Source organism: Neolamprologus brichardi, chromosome 4 (genome assembly GCF_056152115.1).
Source record: "Neolamprologus brichardi isolate AB-2024 chromosome 4, ASM5615211v1, whole genome shotgun sequence".
Classification (NCBI taxonomy): domain Eukaryota; kingdom Metazoa; phylum Chordata; class Actinopteri; order Cichliformes; family Cichlidae; genus Neolamprologus; species Neolamprologus brichardi.
This window is the reverse complement of record NC_142107.1, coordinates 10,682,649-10,700,117: the sequence shown is the minus strand read 5'-3', so window position 1 is coordinate 10,700,117 and position 17,469 is coordinate 10,682,649. Positions and strand designations below refer to the sequence as shown.

Below are 17,469 nucleotides of genomic sequence, written 5' to 3'. Positions count from 1 at the left end.
GAAGAAGAAGACAGAAAGTGTGCTGCTTGCATCTGAGCAGAAAAAAGGAAGAAGAAGATCCCATTCAAGTAATAAAACATATTCAGGTGTTGTCGAAGCTGGGACTTTCTTGAAGTTTTTGTGTTATTGCGAGTAGACTCTTTTGGATCGGTGCCACAACACTGAATATTTTTAAATATTTGCACAGGAAGACAGAACTTTTGTTTGCTTTCTTTCTTGTTCTTGCTACTTGAATTCAAGGCCACATGTGTGGCGAACGATGCCTTGGAAAATGTCTATATCGGTGCGCCACTTCGTCCTGCTACTCTTTTCTGATGTTCTCATCCTTCTATCCCGTTCTTCATTCTTTCTTTTCCCGTTGAGCCCCCCCTTGGCATCCTGATCGCCAATCTGACTTTATCCTCAGCCCACATCAAAGCCATGGGAGAGGGGAGCAGTCTCTCCTGCATCCCTGTCATCCTCACCCCCCCTCTTTCCTCTTCTTTTCCTCCCCACCCCACTTGTGCATCGCTGCATCACGTTCTCCGGCTAAGGCTTTAATGTTGCAGAAAGAACTTCAAAAGAGGTTTTTACTCTCCTTTTCCCCCCCTTCCTTCCTTCCTTCCTTCCTTCCATCACCCATCCATCCTCTCGTCATCTTCTCTCTCTTTCTCTGTCTGCAGATGGAGTTATATCTAATGGATTATCTGTATCACCCCCTTCCTCTCTCTGTCTGTCTCTCATTTTAAAATCAGCATCTCACTTTTAGAGCTCACTTTAAAGGAAAGAGTCTGCCCTATTTTGATTTTTTTTTAAAAAGAAGAAGAAGCACCACGCAGAATCAAATCTCTGTTGCGCGCATAGTTCAAAGGAGGCTTCGGCATTTTAAATGGATTAATCAAAACACATTTAGCATTTCCTGAGCGTTACACACAGCGTAGCCCAAATACAGAGGCGTTTGAGTAAATTGCATTTCCAATTGTTGCTGATTACCGTCACCTGAACAGGAAAATCTGAAAAAGGTAGAGTGCGAGGAAGTAGAGTACAGGGTAAATACTGCGGAATCCCTTTTTCCGCGAAAACACAAAGACAAAGGCTTATAAATTTTTATGTGAACTGCTTGCGTAACAGTGCAAATTATTTAGATTTCAGTTTGAGTAGATTAGCATATCAGCATGCTGCGTCATTCCAGCATCATCACAGGAATTCGTTGTGTTCTTTCCCAGTGGCACTTCATTAATCTCCAATTAAAAGAAAAATATTCCCGGAGCCTCACTTTCCCGCAGATCCTGGGTGTTATTCTGGTAGTTTGGTGTATGAGATTTACTGTACTTGCAATTCTGCAGAGATATTTCTAAATATACATATATGAACAGCCTTATGCTTGTGTACTAATTAATGAACTTATGCTGGATTCTTCTGATGCCTTCAGATGGAGAAGGTAGAGGAGGACCTGAAGCGCTCCAGGTTCCTCAGGGAGAAGCAGGCCAAAGAGTTCTCGCAGCAACTCGACGACCTCAGACAGAAGTTCGAGCAGCAGGTCTGTGAGTTTCTAACTCACTGTGCAATTGTTCTTTACTTCTGTGCTCGTCTCCGTCATCGCCATCATCATGTTATCTTCACTCTATTATCAGCGAGCACTCGGTCTATTGGAGACGGCTAACGGGCGACTGACATCCATTTGGAGCAGTCTTGTTATTCCTCCCCATCTGTTCCGTCTGATTAATTTCTCATGATAAGGGGCATGTTTTAGATTAAGCTTAGATTCCAGCTCAATAAATATCTTAAACGTGGCCAATTGAAAAGTAACGCAATCTGCATAGAAGATGTGTAGCTCGCTTATCACCCCATCTCACTCACTCTTCTTCAATTAAGAGTCGAGAAACCATTTTCACAACCCATTTGAAATCTGGCTCGCTGATAGAGACGCAGCAGATTCAATTAAACCGCAGGAGCCGATATTAGCGTTGGCGGCTGATCTTACTGTAGGAGGCAAAGAGCGTCACTTTTATTTCTGTTACTGTAACAAATGTAAACAGTATTTCTATACCAAATAAAAAATAAATTGTCTAGATTACTCCATACGAGACTTTATGACCATGTGACACCACGCTTGTTTTGGGTGTGGATATTACTAACGGCTGTGACATCTCTTTTTTCCCCATCTATATCCACAACATGATTGCTTTCCAGGCACCAAATAGCACGCAACCTTTGTGTTAATAAGCATGCTTACACTCATTTCCAGGCCAGATGGAGTTTACGTTGCGTGTAATTTGCTGTAGATCGTTGTAAATGGGGGGATATGAGGCCAGTCTTATATCTAAGGAATGGAGAAACTGTGCTTCATTATCGATTTGCTCCATGGCTGAACAGTTGGGTTTGTAATTAGAATGGCATTTATAAAATACAATGTTAAAAAATAGCATATTTTAAAACCACTTAAATATAAAGACTATAGTGTGTTGAAATATTTTTCAAAACATCCCCGGAAACTGAAGAAAGGGCCGGGACATAAAGTGCTTCACTGGCTGCTGCAACGATAAATCGTCATATAAATAGACACTGCTGGTTAAACCATTAAACAGATTGCATTTGCATCTAAAAGACACTGTCATCCCCATGTAACCATCCAGTAAATGCAAAGATTTATCAGTGTTTTGAATGCCAGCTACAGCGTATTGTTCTGAGAAGTCATAACTAACGGGTAAACGATCAAAGGTTTGCAGGAAATATTGAAGTGACGATTATCAGCCACTGCCACGCTGAGTGGGGGTGCGGTTGACAGTTGAAGACAGCCACATAGGGTTAGCGGCACATCAGAAAGGCTTTTGTCTTAAAGATAAAACATACATGAAAACAATGGACCTGTCTCTGTGATGATTTTGATATGAGAGCTGAGATTTGCTACAAAGAGTTTGGAGGGGGGGTGTTTTTACACCTAGGCATGTTATTATTCATGAGCTACTCTGCGACCAGCCGCTTAATGTTAGACATGCGTTATATATTGTTTTGAAGCAACTCCACATTCTTTACTTGTTTCCTTTCTCTCATGTCTGTGTGAGAGTACATTGTGTTTTCACTCCAGAAAAGCTGGTGTCACAAGATTTCTGGGGTCAAGGTAGTTCATTCAGATGTTCACAAAAGAACATTCCCTCAAGTGCAGCTTCGGGGGGGATCTGTGTGCGAAGGAGTTGTTTTCCACTTGACCCCCAAGGCAATCAGACATCGTGGTTTCTGACAGAGCTCTTCCTCTTACAGTCTGGGAGACGTATCAAGATTAAACGGCTCATCGCGACCTTGAGAGTTTAAATACACAACCGGCCTCTTTCTTCAGATGTTAGGTTGGAACAATAAATACTAAAGCAGGCTGGTTTATTGTACAAGTCGACCGGTGATATTGGTATCAGTGAATATGTTGAGATCTATGGGAGAATGTGTAGCTGCAAGAATTTGGTAAACGTATATCATACAGGAGGGAAAAAAACACTTACCAAAGTTTATTTGGAAGCAAAAATGTTTTTTCTAGCCAGTGATGAAATAATAATAGTATTGCATTAGCTGTTAAGGAATTTCGGTGTTTTATGTAATAAAAGTGGTTGCTTTTGCAGTATACTTTGGTTCATCATCCATGTCATTTTGCTACTTCTATCAGCAGACATATGACCAATAAACACTAGTGACGTAGTTACACTGCCATACATGAATATGCATGGTTATACTTGGTCACACGTGCCTGCTAGTTCTAGCTCGGCCATACATGCCCATGCTACGACACTTCCTCCACCATCTTTGATAGATGATGTGTATGTTTTAGATCGTGTGCTTTTTCTCTTCTTCTACATTTGTTTCTCGTACCTTCATTCTGGTACGTGTTGATCTTGCCCAAATTGTATCCATTTTTTTTTTTTTTCCACAACTATCCGGACTCTTACATTTTTTTCTTGCTAACTCTAATCTAGCCGTCTTGTTCTTGAGTGTAATGAGTGGGTTGCACCTTTTTGTAAGTTCTTGGCTGTAGACTTTGGCAATAATACACATAGCTTTTCAAGACTGTTCCTGATACGGGTTGACATTGTGAAAGGTTTTTCTTCACCAAAGAGAGGATTCTACAATCATCCACTTTAAATGTCTTCTATGGTCTTTTACGTCTTTTGGTGATGCTGAGCTGGGCAGCGCATTCCTTATTTCTACCAAGGTACCTGATTGCTGATTTGGCCACTTCTGCAGTTTTTGCGATCTCTCTGGAGCTTTTCTGGGGCTTTCAGGCTAACCCTAACCATGACCTTCGTAATTCAGAATCAGTGAACAGCTACCGAATCCAAGTTCAATTCCATCTGCTTGATTTGTCGTATAATAACAAAGGAACACATATAAAAATGGCTGTGAATGCGATAATTTTGTTGAACTCTTTGATTTAAGCTGAAAGTCTGCACTTGAGTCGCATCTTAAATGGTCAATTTAAAATCCTCTGTGTGCAGAGGCAAAATTACATGTAGATGTACAAGACGATACGTATATTGAACACATATATCAGCTATAAATAGAGTGGCCAGTTACAGTACAAACACATAGTGAGATTGAACGTGTCTTTTTTTTTCTGTTCCTCAGTCTCTCTCCACCCGCCTTCATGCACCCCATTCTCCCCTGCTGAGACCAGACAGGCCTTCTGTTCTACTCTGCTTTCCTCCCTCCTCTCCCCTCCGCCTTTCCAAACACTTTCAGATTTCCCTCCCCAGGGTTGAAAGAAGCCTATTACCTCACTGTCCTGCTTCAAGGCATGCAGCTCACACACATACACAACCATGTCAGTCCAGGCTGACGGGAGTCGTGCTGTGCAGTAACACCCGACTCACTCTGTATCTACGGCACCCAGCTGTGCCATACCCGTTTCAGTCTTCCCTCATAAGCACCATGCCGGTCCCTTTAAGAACCACAGCATCCAGCATCCTCTAGTCCACAGTGGCGCTACGTGATGTCACAGCCAGGCTCCTTGCTATGTCTGCTCCCTGTCATCTCCTCTCCGTGCTTTTCTAAAAAGATTTTTCCACCATCTTGCCCAATTCTTTATCCTAATTTCTCCCGAGATCCCCTCTTTCCTCCAAACCTCTCCCCATGGGCCGAGAGTCTGAGCAGAAAGGAACAGTAAGTCAGGACGTCCTCCGCCACTTTCTCTTACCTCACGTCCTGCTCGGGAGTTCTTGAAGCAGCTGCGCGCTGCTCAATCCCTCAGCTCTAAAATGTACAGCTGTATGATTCTGACTCTTCGCGTGGGACAACGCATTCTAGCTGCGGATCTGATTTGCATGTGTTATTTTGTTAAATGGGAAAGGAGGTGAAGGCGGTGCAAGTTGTCACCGGAATTTTCTGTAGACATCATCATCGGCAGCATGTGAAACATGTTGCGCTTGTTTTGTGTGGTGTTTGCCTGCCTGCTGTCCTGATCTGTTCTGAAAAAATGGCGTGTGTGTGAGGTTATCCTGAGGGTGTATGTAATTGTTTACTTCTGCCATGCCATCAACTCAGCCTCAGAGATAAAATCCATTTTTATTCAGTGATATATCCTTTCATTGCTATTTGCTGAGGTTGAAGTTGAAGTTCTCCCAAAAGTAGAGGAATACATTCTTGGCTGTCTAAATCAAGTTTCTATTGTGGCCTTCGTCTCAGTGCCAGGGATGGAATCCGGCTTCCTGTAGATAGCCCCTCATTCATCACCTGCTCTGAATAGCAGGCAACTTTGGAAGATATAACCATGGATAGAGCAGGCAGCGGGCACAGAGGCTGTTGATCTCCGCTTCTCTGGCAGGCCAGGTAGGGTGCCGTCATGCACAATGTGCGGGGGATTAGCTTCAAAGCAGGGAGGCAAATGGGCCCCAAGCCCCTGCTGTCCTTTCAGGGCTCCGACTGGGCCTGCACGGTGGGATGGTGTGGGGGTCACTTGTCTCCCCGCCATGGGGGAGTGGGAACGGAACGGAGCCTGGGAAAAGCTTGGGGCTTGGGGCTGGGAGCTTCACTGGCAAGGCTCACCTCTCAGCAGGTGACTCCGCTTACAGCCAAGATGGAATACAGACTTGGTTCAGCTGACAGGATGATTAAGCCCTGAAAAATTGGGGCTTTGCGTCCCATTAGAAGTGTTTTATTTTGCTCTACTGTATTGTGTGTAGCTGATTGCAGCTCTGCTGAGACTAAAGGCTTCGCTATGGTGTTTTTAACCACTAACCACACCTTCTTATTGAATGGTTGGTGCAGGTTCTTACTACACGCCGACTGCATCAGCAGCATAAACCTCAGTTACATTCTGGTGGCATAGACATTTACATTTTGAGAAAATGGAATTGATTTTCATTAATATGCGCATTTTCTATCAGTTAAATTCATTCATAGATTATAATACAGTTCCAAGACTATTTTAGCATCTTCTCCTTTCACCTCTCTTTCCATTTTTTTTCTAATTTGGGTTTATAATAATCATCATAGTCATTGCCTAAGCCGATTTTCACATGCTGTCAGGCGCATAGCATGGGGCATTGGGTAGTTGCTGCAGCCAGATGGCTAACCCCTACCAGCTTGCTTGCATAGCCCAAACTCGCGGCTCTTTTATATGCCGATCCCAGAATAAGGCGAGGGGGACAGATTTGAAGAAAGAGGAGTGGGACATGGAGGGCCAGTCTGTACAATTGGCAGGAGAGGCGGGAGGGCGGGGGGAGCGAGCCAGATGTAAACACATCACATCATGTCGTCCTCTGACGACGTGAGGAAGCGGCAAAACTTTTCTCGCTTTTTTTCCCCCCTCCCCGCACTTTCCTACCAATTTCGCCAAATTTGGCTTGGCACATGGGGTTCTTGGGTGGAGGAAGAGGGTTTGACGGAATAGGACGAAGAAAGGATGGATGGATCGGTGGATGGACAAGTTGTCATGACGACAGGGTTGCTCTGAGTGTGTGTTGGCTGATGAAGTCTCTCTTTGCCTGCTTGTCCAATCAGATGGCTGAGCAGCGCATGCAGCACGAGCAGGAGAGGACGCGGCTACAGCAGCAGCACAGCGCGGAAAAGGACAGCCTGGTCCAGGAGCACCAGCGGGAGGCGAGCAGCCTGGAGAGGCAGGCCAGGGCCGCCCTACAACAGCACCAGCAGCACACCCAGGAGTGGAGGAAGCGCGATGCCCAGGTAGGGGGTCTTCACTGATCCACGCACTCGCATGCACACACACACGCGCTGACCCGCCGGTCTCCCGTGGACAACCATTTTGTATTTTGCTCATTGACGTTTTCCTGGGGTTTCAAAAGCACAGCAGGTTGAGATACTTTTTTATTTGAAGCAAGACATATATTGACGTGCGGCGCGAATAATTTTAGAAAGCGTATGTTCAGCGCGAGAACACAGAAGATCGTACATGCTGCCGTTGTAATTAAAATCTGTTTTGAAGCAATGTTGCGCGCGACAAAAAAGTTTTTTAAAAATGGAATAAACAAAACGCAGAATGGCACCGTCCCAACTTCAAACGATTTCCTCGTTGTATTTTAACTCACTTTTTATCGCAGCAGGCTTTGTGTAAAGTGTAAAGACCAAAAATCCAAAAGACCCACAGGTATCTATGTAAAGGGGAAGAAATCGACGCTGTTGAGTGCCTAGCTTTTATTCCACAACCACAGTTTGAATTTGTGTTTTAGATAATTGTGGACGCCCTGTAAAGCGCTTTTTAGTCCCACCAAAGTGAATTTTTCTGCCTACCATTCTCCTTTCACCACAGGTAGCTATCTCCCTCCGGAAAACAGCGATTATTCTCTTATTGCAGCATTGTCAGCCACAATGAGTGTATGACATATTGGGTCTATATTAACGGATATCCCTGACAACTGAGAGACTATGTGGTCACCATTTAACCAAAGGAGCAGGGTTTCATCTCAGACCCCATCACGCACTGTCTTCGCCTCTCTCCAGCCTGGGCAAGACTGGAGCTCTGTGGGAAGCCATTTGACAAACCAGCCCCCAGCTGGGGTTTGTATTTGACTCTTCAAGCTTCTTGATGACATGAACATTGGCAGCATGTAGAGAATTTTGTATATTGGCGGTTAGCTGACGATGGGAGCCCAGAGAGACTTTTGTTACGTTTGTGGACTGAATTTCCTCACACCGACTCATTGCGAATGGCGAGGAAATCAAACCTAGACAATTTTCTGGTTAGTTTTTGTCCTCACAAGACAACAATGACTTTAAATGCAATAAGAATGAAATAGTTTATACCTAGAACTAGTAAAAGCTAATATGCAGCAGTGTGATCCTTTAAGGAGTAATATACACCTGAGCCTCCCCAATTAGACAAATTTGATCAGTTTATCCTGTGTCTACGGTTTGAGTTTTAACATTAAAACAAGATGCAGTGCTCCCACTTAGTTTGAAAATGAATCCATATTTAGGATGCGCTCGGATTTGTTTACTATAACTATTATTTTATCGACCCCGTATATCTTTTAGCCATATCAGTATACTTCTACAGTAGCCAAGTTATTGCAATATAAACCATCTTCAAGGCTGGAAGCTGTGTCAAAAGACTAACCCAAAAAAAACTGAGATGTTTCTTTAGATGCCGTCACCACAGGACATTTCCACTGATAGCATGTCGCCCTGCTCGTGTCAACATGACGTGCAGTTTGACAAATCTCACAATCTCAGCTAATGTCAGTCACACAATCTCAGCAGGTGACAAAAAGCAAACTTCCCCAGTCCTCATTTCACATTCTCAGTTCCTGTTTGCTCCTGCAGCATTTTCAGCAGACATCAGTCGCCTGCCTAATGTCAGATGTTAAAGCGTCAGAAATCAGGATTTTTCACTCAGGCCTCTGAAAGATGGAAAGATGGATAACTGATGGTTTGTAGGGGGGGTGAGCTGGTTTGACTTCCTGTGTGAGAGCAGATGCACAGATGTGCTGTTTGCTGTTAAAAAAGAGCCACAAGCTGGCAGACTGTCAGCCCATATGTATTAAAAATATGCCTGTTATATACATACTTATTATTAAACACAACTGCAGTGCTAAAGCTGTTTTTTCCACTTAGAGCTCTGCCACACTGATATCACTTGGCTGTTTACATGCGTCTCTTTTAAAAAACAATGTGTGAAAGTTGTGATATAAGAATTTAATTTAAAAAAATTTTTTATTTTTGTTGCATGCAGACAGTATGGAGCAATTCCTTGCAGGACGTGTTACAGCTCATTCTTTTTTTGTGTTGCCGAGCTCCCCCTCAGACAACAGTGGACCATAATATCATCAAGCGACAGTCACAACATCATCATATCATAACAGATAGCTCAAAGGCTTGCTGTGGCAATAGGGCTCAGGCCCCTGTTGGTTTTTTTTCTGCCTAGCTCTTCTCACTTTCTCTTAGTCTTCCTTGAATCAGTGGAAGGACAGTTTTAGCTAAAAAAAAAGTTGGCAAGGACAGAGAACAGTTAATGTCTGTCACACACTCTCAGGGTGAGTAATGCCCACTCATCCCCTTGATGTGGTGGGACACTAATAAATAGCATTCCTGTCTCTTGGCTTGTGTTTGAGAAGCAGAGCCAGTGAGTCGACTCACACAGGGACACACTGTCCTCATCCCACCAGAGTTTATCATCCAGGAAACTCTGGATTCTTCCACTATGTAGTCGCCACTTATAATAACAGCGGCGTTATCGGGGCTACGTTTGCGTAAAGGACGATCATATGCAAGGAGTTATCATTGTTTACATGTTTACATATCAGTCTTTTATAATCATGGGATTTCTAAAAGAGAGGAAAAAAAATAACATTGTTCAATGTTCTCATTACAGAATGAACTAGAGACTTTGAGTTGGTTGAACCATTAAATTGATGAAATATCTTGCTGGTGAAACATGTTCGCCCATAGCGTGTTTTGTTAGCTGGTTAATGCCCCCCAAAGGACGAAGCAGCACAAATAATGATGGCATGGACTTTCTCGCTTCCATTCTGGAGACTCTAGCAGTGTGTGTGTGTGTGTGTTTGTTTATATACTTACTAAAACTTCTAAACAGTAAAATATCCATAATAAAAGAAAACAGACAAGTATTGGATTTTACAGCAGAAAATTTCAGTATGTTGTTGTGTGTGCTATTGTGTGCTATCACATTCTCGATTATTTATTTTTTTATTCATTTCTGTTTATTTTGATTCTATTTTTTTCCTGCGAAGCTTTTCAATTGTTAAACATTAGTAAGAGTTTGACTTCAAAAACTAGGGCCAGCATTATAAATTAATTGGAAGTTTGTGTTTGTATGTGTGTTTCTTTTTTTTCTTCTCTGCAAACATCAGGATTGTTTGTTCTATGCAAAACCCATCGTTCATATTTTTTCCACCTGCCCCTCCTCAAAACTCATTTTATGGGTATTATTTTCCCGAATAATTGTGTTTTTTTTTTTTTTATAAAGGAACGTACGCACCATCTGGACTTCAAACAGCATGGGGGAGAGAGCGCGAGTCTTGCGGGGTCTTTCTTCTGGGCCGTAATGGACTAAATAATGATGCTGTCAATTTTTCAAAGCGTTTCATTCCCAAATACGTGATTAAAATGAGTCAAATGAACAGGGTGATGACAGGCTGAGTCAAAGGTAAAAAAATCAAGAGAACAAGAAAGTGTAGTTAGAAGGGTGTGTGTGTGTGTGTGTGTGTGTGTGGAAGGGGGGTGGGGGCTCATTTGTTGTTTCAATCCTTCCATGTTGTCATTTATGAAATGATTGGTCCCCGGGTGTTGTCAGGTAAATCTTTGTTACACGCTGATTTCAGTGGCACGTGAATATCCTCTTGAGTTGAGGTGTCATTGTGTTTGTGTTTTTCTCAACAGATTTCATCACGTTTTCTCACGGGGGAGTATTTATGTTAGAACTCAGCTGATTTTTGTTTTTCACTGGGGAGCTATTGATCATGCCTCAAGTCATCAGCGAATGCTGATGTTCTGTGATGTGTGGAGTGTTACAACATGCTCCCCTTTCAAACCCCAAAGCCATTTATTATGTGCATACATCACATGTTGGATTCCAGCCACACACGTTATCTGCCTGACAACAGCGAATCATTCATTACACAATTCAGCTACACATTTTAATTGCCTATAAAGAGTCAAATGTCACATGTCAGTGCATGCGTGTGTTCTACTTGACTTTATACTTTGCAGAGTTATTCTGTTGTTAGGTTAGTTTTTTTTTGGGGGGGGGGGGGGTTTGCATACAACACTTTTTAGAGTTACGCAAGTCGAAAGATTATGAGCGCTCACTGATGAAACAAACAGCTTCAGTTATCCTGTTAAACTGCAAAATTCTGCGATACTAAATTAGATGTTAAGTGAACAGTCGGCGCTTATAACCCAAACCGCCTTGAAGGAGGCCATATATTTATGTTCATACCCCGACATGATGCCAGAGTCCAGAATTCTGAGCGATGAACCAAAAGCGTAGTTATAGTGATATATTGTCGAGATCGCTGCATGCATCTTTGGCAAAACTTGTTACCGTCACACTGAAAGTGAAATTTTCAAAACTTCGTCGAGCTCTGTTTCAGTAAAAATGTCTCGCACTCTGTTTGTGTTTATATGTAAATAATATGCATTATACATCACATTATGCAACACTGTCACCTTTATTACCAAAAAATTGCCTTTGAAATTCTGTCAGAAAGCTGTGGATACAGAAATTCATCATAAAAAAGAAACCGTTAACTTAATATTGCGTGAATAGAATAAGATAGGATATTGCCAGCTGTATGCGCAGAGATAAATATTTCTGCCTGCAGTCAGAATGTTAAACTATAGACCTCACTCGTAGGATGCGAGTCGAGATGCGGTGCCTCCAAACGGGGTAGTGCTCACATTGTTGACGAGGGCAGTAATTAGAAATGCCTCCAGCGTGTTTCTTGTGCTATTCTTGACATTGCAAGTGGATACTTTCTGAATTCTCAGAGTTCGGAAATCATGAAAACAACTTCCTGCGTTGTTATCACAGCTCACAAGTTCAATCTGAAGGAACATAAAGGTGAAACTGCTAAGAATAATTATAGCTCTGTTACATTTAGGTGTAACTGTAATACATAAAGCTAGTATGTACCAGTATGTACCATATGTTATGTTTTGTCATGGTCCCTTGATAATGGGCAAACAGATTTCTCTCCTCCATCATTTTCTTAGCTCTAATGCTAATTGTGCTACAACAGTATACAGTAGCTATAGACTAGAGCTGGTCTAGACCGACTATGTGATTCTGTGATAGCATCATCTGTATCTTTTCTTTCTGCATTATGTTCTTTAATTTCATATTTTGGTCCATCTAACACACTCTGACACTGTACCTTTGATGAGTCCCTATCGTCCTGTGATACCGGCCGACTTAAATGAGGGTCGGGCTCTGGTTACAGTTATAGTCTCATTTCATATTTAACATCTGACATTAAAGTCTCTAAAAGAGCCTAATTGGCATACCAGCGGAGTAATTATGCAAATCTGTTGAGACTCAATTAATGTTAGATATACTGAACTGATTGCACGTTTTTCCTCATTATTTTGTTTTCTGTTTTGTGAAATCGTGATAAAGCATATTCACAGATACCCATCGTTTATTATGCATTTCTTCATTTTAAAAATGAGCCATTTTGTTTTCTTCACAGAAGAATCACTGCTCATCCTAGCTGTGCGGGGTTGTCACTATGCAGTTTAGTGGAGAGTAGGAGAAAAAGCAGTTAGTTGTGGTCTCGTAGAGGATTTTAGAGAATCTTAATACAATCTTTATAAGTGTTGATAAAGTCTTATGACTGATCCTTACTTGACTGTGATATTTTCCCTTGATTGAACTCTTATTCAGTCCTTAACCACTCTCCCTGAGGTTGTTTTGCCAGTGTTTTGTCATCCTAGCTGACACGGTTTGACCCAGTATTTCATCTGACACTCTTCTATTGTTACCAAGAGCTGCTCCTTCACAGAGCTCCCCATCAGCCTGCTAACACGTGCCCTCTTGAAGCGACTGTGTTCGCTCCCCCCAATGAAAACATGCACTTTTGGCCTCTTAAGTTCCTGAAGTGTCATTGGCAATGTCTCTGTTCTGGTAGATTATGTTCTAACTTATTAAAAGATTTTTTTGGAGCACACATCATCCACATTTGTTAAAGAGAGAATTATACATTAAAGACTCTTGAGGGCTCAGATCTCATAGCTGCTTGCACTTGAAGAAGGCACTAGAGGAGCAGTGAGACTGGTAATATTGAGAGACAGAAGAGTGGGACGCAGAGGATTGCATGCGTTTGTTTGTTTTACCTCACATTCTCTCTCTCTGAATGCGCTGCATGGCAACCTATGTGTGTGACAGTGTGCCATGTGTGGCTGCTTCTCTGTGTAGGCATGTGTGTGTCTGTATGTGTGCAAATGGATCTGTGTGTGTGTGTGTGTGTGTGTTCGTGCCAATGTAGAAGCGAGTGAAACACAGCCACAACATCTGCCTGTTTTTGTGACACTGCTTTGAAGTCTCCCCAGTGCCCGCTAAAAAAGACTTCAGACGCTTTCTGTCTGATTGCCTTAACGTGGCGTTGTCCTGGGATGCCCAGGCTTTTGAGGAGAGGGAGGGGGCAGGAGCCTGAGCGCACAGTGCAAACCACAGTAAGAGGAGTAAAAAGAAAAAAGCCAAGGAGAGTAATGAGGATGTGCAATAGCTGGGGAATACATGCAATACAGGTAGGGAAGTGTGAAACACTGCAATTCATCTTAGATCCACCTACACTTAACTACAATGCTCTTTGCTCATTGCTTGTAATTTGTGTAAAATGATTACAATATGCCTGCGAGGTGTTTTATTTTTTCTGTCCATTGCTGTTTACAGTATTGAATGTATGTGAATACAGCTAACTAAAGTAGCTGTAAGGATAGAAGGCACATTTCAATGTAAATTCCCCCACCCGTATTTCTTGCAGATAGTCTCCATCATCCTAAATATGTGATGTAGGTTTGACAAAACAGTAGACTTATCTTCTCCTTTTGACATCTCCCAAACTCTTGAGATGCAGCTTCACAGCATGTCAGACCAGTCTATTTCTGGTGTTTCATGGGCCGTGGAGGGTTGTACTTATTAGCATTCTTACTATGTAATGTTGACTCTCACTGGCAGCGCTATTAAAACGTTCTTCGGAGCAAAGTCAAGGCTGAGAGAGGTCGAGAGAGGGGTAAGGGCTTCATCGCAGGGACCAAGACGAATTTCATGGCGGATGGCTCCGTGCGCCTGGTTCTGCTGAAGGTTTCTTCTTATTAAAAGGGAGTTTTTCCTTCCCCCTTTTGCCAAATCCTTGCTCACAGGATTCCATCGGATTGTTGGGGTTGGAGTTTTCTCTCCATTAATGCAAAGTCAATATAAAGTGCCTTGATGCAGCTGTTGTTGTGAAATAAAATTGAATTGAACTTGACACTGAAGGAGAAAAACACTGACTGGAACAGAATGGAGCACAAAAGGGAACTTACTAAAAACTGCCTCACCAAGACGCACACACTCTGTTGGAAGATATAAATGACATCAAGCAAAAGTATCAACAGAACAGCCGGTGTTACAAAAGAAACAAACAATAAAACTCAAACACAATTCATTCCCAAAACCAAAAGCAGTCATGAACCCACAAAAATTCTAAACCCTGGGTCTAAGATCCAGGACCATGACAGCACAGATGGTAAAAAACCCTCAATATGCAATTCTCAGTAAACAGAAATACAAGAAACCTGTACTTAAAATGTGGACTTTTTTGTATTTTTTGTGATGTACTTAGTGTTACAATGGTGGGACGCTCATATTGAACAAAGCTTCAAATAATGACCTCAGCAAATTTGAAAGTAATCACCTTTGCAAAATGCAGTGTGAGCCTGAGCAGAAAGCCTTCTACACATAGAGGGGAAAAAAATAACTGGACATTAATTTTAATTTACTTAATTCAGCAGGTTTCTTTTTATCTCTGTCCAGACAATTGCAGATTTGGAGGCCCAGTTGTCAGAGCTACGTGAGGACCTCAAGAAGGCCCATGCCCAGCATAAGCAGCAGCTGGCCGAGATGGCGTTGCTCCAGGAGGAGGAAAAGCAAAGAGCAACCCAGGACAAACGGGCAACCCTGGACCGGCTCGAGAGAAACCACCAGCAGGAGAAGGATGCTGCACATGAGAAGGTGAGAAAGTATAAGATATGGGTTTTTAACTCTGTTTTGACTGGGTGAATGAATACTGGAATGCCTGGTGTAGTAACGGTTAAGGAGGTGTGGGGAATCTGCATGTTTTCCAAAAGTCAAAGAAGAAAACAACCTGGGAAAACATCAAAAGCAGCAACAGAACATCTCGAATAAGTTAAACAGTGAATTTGAGAAAAAGAGGATGAACTGAAGAGGTTGTATACCTGTATAAAAGAGAGGGGGTTTCCTAGAAGCCTTGTGCTTAAAAACAGTACCTGAAGTCAAGAAAGATGGGATGCAGAAGCTTTGTTTTGGAGGCTGAGTGTTATAAACAGTGATTCTCATTTTCACATCAGCTGTTAGATCTACTGAACCTGATTTGTTGCTCTAGCAAAGTTTCTGGTCTCTTTAAAATCTTTGGTAGGCACCTCATCTCCTGCTATTAGGAGATTTTATCCAACAACCCTGGGTATTTAGTCTGAACATTGCACGAAGTTGCCCTTTCATAATGAGGGACATTCACTCCAAGCACATTCTCATTGCTGCATAGCAGTTTGGTTGAGGTGAGAGTACTGCATGGGCAAAGTGCGCAGGAGGCGGGACACGTGACGTCCACTTGCTTTCTGTGAATTCTCGATCTGTTGTCACAGGCTCACTCGGACATCAGACTTCAAACTAGAAAGCTGGCATGTTAAAAACTGCTCAGTGTCCAGTCCTGACTGCTTACATTTGCTCAGGTAATGTCTAGAACATTTGTGGCTGCAGTGAGTCTGGGAAACTGTTTTAAATGTCGGAGCATTTGGCTAAGAATACAAATAGGCCAATGTTATCTGACCCTAAGGACAGATTTCCCTGAACTGCTCAATCAAATCAACCGAATATGCCTAAACAAAAAGTTGGGCAATAGTGCTGTCAAAATCAAAACTATTTGTACTTTTGGGTCTTTGGGGTAACCCACTTATCATCGTGGAATATACTGTTTTGAAATGTGCAAGGTCAGTTGTAGAGAGAAAACCGCAGCATTTCAATAGAGCCATTGTTCAGCATTGCTTTTTGCTATTCCTAACACACCAGGAAGTACTTCAATGAAATCTTCCATCAAGTATCCATCTTCTTTTCTTGCTTTCGTGCTTTTTTTACTTTCTCTCTGTCATATTCGTTCGTTCGCCGCCTTAGAAGCTGGACCCACGGTTGCGAAATCGCTCATAATCTTGTGCTTGCCTAGCAGGAAGCTGACCTAAGGTGGTGTTGATCATAAACTAATCCTTACTGCAGGGCCCATCAAAGAGAGCATTTTTCATTAAACACCATCCCACACCAGCTGTGCAGCATTAGGCCCGGAATGCAGGGACCTCCGAAGCACCCAGGCGGCCATTTTGGCTCCATATGGCGAACAGAATCAGTAATTCTGAAGTGAGAAAGACCCAAGAAAGAGAGTGTGCTTACGACAGCGTAATCTTTATTTGAAGAACTCACGCTATTTACTATCAGTCCCTTTTGGATATGCGAAGGCTGTTTTCAGCTAAAAGTTGTTTTATCTTTTAGGCCCCGCTTTAATTCCTCTGTGTGTCTTTTATGTACGCAAGAAGAAAAAAAATGCCCCACAGTTGCTGGGCAGTCTGGAGTGGATTCAAAGCTGCGTTGAACTCAGACAGATAACACTATCAGCAATGCGCTAGTTTCACTTTCATGAAGAGATTAATGATTTCTCCATCCTTTTTGTCAGCTCAACGTTGATTCTTCAAAAAAAGATTCACCAAAGGTTGAACATCTTACTTTCCCTTTTTTTTTTTTTTTTGTACTTTCTTATCTGTCTCCAAGTTTGACTTTGCAGTGGGCAGGGAAAACTTTTACTATTTCTTACACCCTGTTTCTTTTTTTCCCACATGCAATTGAAGTCAGCCAGACCTCAGATCCATATTGACTCGTTCGCCCTGTTTTGTAAGCTGAAAATTTCTCATTCTTTTGATGCAGACAGAAATGCTGTCCTCTGCAGTCCGCCATGCTCTTGGAAGCAGAGGCTGAGCAGGCCAGCTTTCCCTCTTTTTTTATATATATTTATATATTTTTTTAACCCATCTCCCAGATCCTGAAAAAAGAAAAAAAAAGAGGCAAGAGAAATCCATTAAATCCATGAATGGATTCTCATCAAAGACACGTGCGTTTAAGGGAGAGACAGAAAGGGAGAGCGATGGATACGGGGGGGATGTGGGGGAGCGGTGTTTTGGTGGAGGTTCTGGGAGTAGACGGGCAAAGCTTCTGGAATGAAATGATGAGAAGCAGGAAATCAGAGGAGATAAGATCAGACGTTGAGATAG

The 17,469-nt window shown here is 42.4% G+C and overlaps 1 protein-coding gene across 8 annotated transcripts in view; it reads left to right on the top strand.

Annotated features, from left to right (window-relative positions):
• Positions 1-17,469, top strand: part of cep112 (centrosomal protein 112) — a 120,340-nt gene that overhangs the window by 55,422 nt on the left and 47,449 nt on the right. For 6 of the 8 annotated variants that reach the window (XM_006791481.3, XM_006791480.3, XM_035907924.2 and 3 more), the window contains 3 exons: positions 1,412-1,519; positions 6,964-7,146; positions 14,954-15,151. In XM_006791481.3, coding sequence (XP_006791544.2) covers positions 1,412-1,519; positions 6,964-7,146; positions 14,954-15,151 — 489 coding nt within the window. The remainder of the gene's footprint in view (positions 1-1,411; positions 1,520-6,963; positions 7,147-14,953; positions 15,152-17,469) is intronic. The other 2 variants (XM_087839786.1, XM_006791482.3) reach the window with 1 other exon arrangement.